Source organism: Helobdella robusta (genome assembly GCF_000326865.2).
Source record: "Helobdella robusta unplaced genomic scaffold HELROscaffold_31, whole genome shotgun sequence".
Taxonomy (NCBI): Eukaryota; Metazoa; Annelida; class Clitellata; order Rhynchobdellida; family Glossiphoniidae; genus Helobdella; species Helobdella robusta.
This window is the reverse complement of record NW_008704544.1, coordinates 862,983-868,239: the sequence shown is the minus strand read 5'-3', so window position 1 is coordinate 868,239 and position 5,257 is coordinate 862,983. Positions and strand designations below refer to the sequence as shown.

At 35.8% G+C, this 5,257-nt stretch overlaps 1 protein-coding gene across 1 annotated transcript; it reads right to left on the bottom strand.

The window, feature by feature from the left end:
* Positions 1-1,638: 1,638 nt before the first annotated feature.
* Positions 1,639-4,621, bottom strand: HELRODRAFT_174856 (hypothetical protein; the record flags this gene model as incomplete). The annotated part of the gene is made up of 3 exons (XM_009022292.1): positions 1,639-2,105; positions 4,295-4,363; positions 4,597-4,621. The coding sequence occupies 3 exons, from the start codon at positions 4,619-4,621 to the stop codon at positions 1,639-1,641; spliced, it is 561 nt and encodes a 186-aa protein (XP_009020540.1).
* Between the last annotated feature and the right edge of the window lie 636 nt (positions 4,622-5,257).

The window sequence follows — 5,257 nt, the reverse complement described above, 5'->3', positions numbered from 1 at the left end:
GATGTATGTATGTATGTATGGATGGATGGATGGATGGATGGATGGATGGATGGATGGATGGATGGATGGATGGATGGATGGATGGATGGATGGATGGATGGATGGATGGATGGATGGATGGATGGATGGATGGATGGATGGATGGATGGATGGATGGATGGATGGATGGATGGATGGATGGATGGATGGATGGATGGATGGATGGATGGATGGATGGATGGATGGATGGATGGATGGATGGATGGATGGATGGATGGATGGATGGATGGATGGATGGATGGATGGATGGATGGATGGATGGATGGATGGATGGATGGATGGATGGATGGATGGATGGATGGATGGATGGATGGATGGATGGATGGATGGATGGATGGATGGATGGATGGATGGATGGATGGATGGATGGATGGATGGATGGATGGATGGATGGATGGATGGATGGATGGATGGATGGATGGATGGATGGATGTTTGAGTGCGTATATATGTATGTGTGTGTCCGTTTTTGTGTTTGTGTGTGTGTGTATGTGTGTTTATGACACTAACTATGCAGATTTGCATTTACGTTAGAAAGACAAGTTAAAACAAAAGAAAAGTGTTTACAAATATATACACACTGTTAAATATGTATACCAACATATATACATATATATATATATATATTTAATATGATAATATATATATATATATTTATATTATCAAAAATTATGTATATATATATAATGACAGTACAGTTGATGCTGATTATGGTAATGGAACTACAGCTGATGATGATGATGATGACGATGATGATGAGGATGAATGATGATGATCATGATGATCATGATGATCATGATGATGACGACGACTTTACGACTTCGGCGCTAACGATTTTGTCGCTACTGAATAATAATAATAATTATTATTATTATTATTGTTATAATTATAATAATAATTATAATTATAATAATAATAATAATAATAATAATGGTGAAGATGATGAGGATAATGATGACGATGATGACGGTGATGATGATGACGACGACGAGGAGTGACTTCTAACTAACTGGCTGGCGAGTTTTATCTTGACACATTACCTTGTATATTTTTACCTCTTCTAAATGTTAGCCATGGAAAAAATTAATTTAAAAAAAAGTATTATTAATATTGTTGTTGTTGCTGTTGTTGTTGTTGCTGTTGTTGTTGTTGGTTGTTGTTGTTGTTGTTGCTGCTGCTACTAATATTTTTACACGTACAAATATTTAGAGACAATTGAAGGAAAATTTTCTGATAAATATAAAATGAAAACATTGTCCATTTTCATGTTAACCGCTTATACTACAAAGTTACTAACTATTACTACAAACCATAAACATCTATATACTATATATATATATATATATATATATATATATTGTACAGATGTCCATGCTAGAAAAAATACTATTTAATTATTTCATTCATTCATTTGTTTCTTCGTTTATTGCTCATTCGTTCTTTCATTCATTCGTTCGTTTGTTGGTTCTTTCGTTTTTTCATTCATCTGTTAACTCATTTATCCATCCGCCCGTCCATTCATTTATTTATTCATCCATCCATTCATCCATCCATCCGTCCATCCATCCATCCATCCATCCATCCATCCATCCATCCTTTACTATCTGGCGTGAACATCTTGAGGAATATTATGAACCGATCTGAACGACAAACCAGTAGTACTAGCACTACCACTACTGCTACTACTATTATTAATATTAGTATTATTACTACCAATATGTGGTGACGGCTCTTCTATACCAAAACTTGGTGGCGTTTGAGGGGGGTAAGGATAGGGCGAGCCATAAAACGCTCCCATTGTGTTAGGGTACGGTGATAGGGGTGTGGCGTAACCGTGGTGGTGACCCAGATGTGGTGACATAACGTGACCGTTGTTCAGAAGCATCGGGTGCAACATGGGGCCCTGGTGGTATTGATGATGATGGGGGTTGTAGATGGATCTGAGGGCGTGGTGTGGATGGTGACTTGTTGGGTAGGGGGACATGGTCGAAGAGGGACTGCCGGTACGCGGGGAGAGAGCGTACATTTCTGGTGGCGGTGGGCCCATCGGTGGGAGATCTGACAGACCTGTGGTGTTTAATTGTGTGGTAGAGTTGAAGATAAACATTTATTAAAATATAACTTGGGTAGATATAGATGGTTTATAAAAAAATTTAACGATCATTTTCATTCAACAAGTAAAGAGAGAGAAAACGAAACGAAACGAATGAATGACTGAACAAATGAACGAACGAATGAGGGAAGTATGAATGAAAAAAAAAATGAATGAAAGAGTTAATGAATGAATGGAAGAAGTTCTTTCTGCAAATATTGAAACAAAACCACTAATTCTTCGTCGGCAGAGATCCTATCTACGCTCGGTCTCATTGACATTATGCAGTGATTAATTGATTGAACGACCGAACGAATGAATGAAGGAATGAAAGAATGAAAGAGAGAATAAAAACAGATAGACGAACAAAAGAAGGAATGAATGATCAATTGAATGAACGAGTGAACGATCGAACGAACGAATGCAAAATAATAGAATAATTAATGAGTGAAACAATTCAACTAACAAATTAATTATATCATTAATTGAAAGGCAAAAAATGAACAACTTAATGAATGGAAGAATGAACAAATGAAAAAATAAATGAGGGAGTGAATGAACAACTGAATGAAAAAGTGGATGAATTAATGAATGAAAGCACGGATAGATAGATAGATGATTGATCTTATCAGAAATCACCAACCAAACAAACAAATATCTGAAAAGCTATTAGGTCACAGACTAAAAATATGTATAAATTGACAGATAACTTATAGAATACAGATTTCTCGGATATTTAACTGAATCACCAGTCACTTTAACATAAAAATTAACTCTTTCATAAAAAGAAAATCATCTAAATCTCAAAAGCAGACGTTGAATGTTAGGCATTTCAGCAATTAATCAACATGAAAACTTAATCTAAGTGTTGTTTTTGTCAGAGCTGTGGGGAGCGTTAAATTTGTCAACATTACCATTATATATCTAGGTATGTCTATCAGTCTGTGTGCCTGTATGTGTCTGTATATGCGTGCGTGTGCGTGTTTGTGTGTGTGTGTGTGTGTGTGTGAACATGCGTTAATGTCTTTTTGTGTGCGCTCCATAGCGTACAACTTGCCCTGGCGTTAAAATTTAACGCCAATAAATATCGAACTGGAATTATTTTTCTTGCGATTTTTATTTGCATCACACACACACTCACACACACACACACATTCGTACGTACATACACGCACGCAAACACATACACAAATAAATAAATACATACACACACATACATGCATACATTTAGACAAACACAAAACACGCCGACATACACTCATAAATCTGCATGCATTCATACTTGCATACACAAACACACACACGCACATACAAGAATACATGCAGACAAACTTACACATACATACAAACATACACTAAATACGAACATACAAACATACAAACAGACATACAGACAGACCGACAAACACATACATATAAGACGACAAAACGTTGATAAAGATTGACATGATGATTAATGGTATGAAGACAGACTAATGCACTAGGACAAACAAAACTTTTTAAATATGTTGCTCTAGATAGATGTGTGTATGCGTGCGTATGTGCGTGTATGTGTGTACATTCGTTTGCATGTGTGTGTGTGTGTGTGTGTGTGTGTGTGTGTGTGTGTGTGTGTGTGTGTGTGTGGTGTGAATTTGTGTGTAGATACGTTTTTATGAATATTTGTAATCGTGTGGATGCTGTGATAACAAAGATAATAAAATCGAACTATAATGATTAAACATATTGATGCTGCCAACGATTAAGATGATGATGGTAATGAGAAGAGATGACGATATGGTGAAGACGATGACGAAAGTGATAATGATACCATGATATAATAGCGATGATTTGATGGCGAAATCTATAGAAGTTACAATGGATGGATGGATTGGACTGAAGATAATGGATGAAGATAGTATCAAAAATCTCGATTATGATGATAATAGTGATGATGGTAATGTGGGTGATGATTGAAATGATGATGGTGATGATGAAGAAGAAGATGACGATGATGATGATGAGAGTGTGGTCATGATGATGCTGATGATGATATGAACACATAGCTCTACCGTTACAGACGTGCCTAAATAAGGGTGATGACGACATCACCATCATCATCATTATCGTCACTACCACCTTCAATATCGCTATCATCATCATCACTATCATCATCATAACTTACCCCCTCTCATCATATGCTGACCATCTAGGTACATCCCCGTCAAGTCAGGGTTGTACATACCCGGAGGGCCTGATGATGATGATGATGGTGATGATGATGGTGGTGATGATAGAGATGATGATGGTGATGATGATAATGATGATGATGAGAGTGATTATTATTATTATATTTTTTATTATTATTAATACTAGGTAGTAGTAGTAGTAGTAGTAGTAGTAGCAGTAGCAGCAGCAACAGTAGTAGTAGTAATAGAAGTAGTAATAGTAGTAGTTATATGATATTATTAGTAGTAGTAAAATAACCTGCTCGATTAGACTGATCAATCATTGGCTGAACGATTCTTCTTCTAGCGTTAATGAACCTTTTTGATTGGTTGGATAATTAACATAATTTATTCATAAAAAGTTGGAGTTTGATTGACGTTCATGAAAGAATAGATTTGATATGTACATATGATGAGAAAAATGTTCTGCTTAATTTTATTAGTTCATATAAGCAACTGGAGATATTTATAAACATAGAACTATGCTATGCATTTAAAATTTTAAAAACTGTGTTCGTTCATTCATTTGTTTGTTTGTTTGCATGTTGGTTCATTCTTTTGTTCTTTCATTTGTTCGTTCGTTTTTTCATCCAATCACTCATTCATTCATTCATTCGTTCGTTCGTTCGTTCGTTCATTCATTCATTCGTTCGTTCATTCATTCATTCATTCATTCATTCCTCCATCCATCCATCCGTCCATCAATAAACAGGCAATTAACACAGCTTGACGCCTTCGTGTTCTTAGATCAACAGCGTAATTCCTGTGCTATTGTTCCACGCACACGCACAAATACACGCACACACATGCAAAAACACACATTTCTAAACACACACACACACGTTTATATACACATACAAACATACAAAGATACTTATTAGAACACACACTCACAAAAATAAAGTTAAAGATACACACCT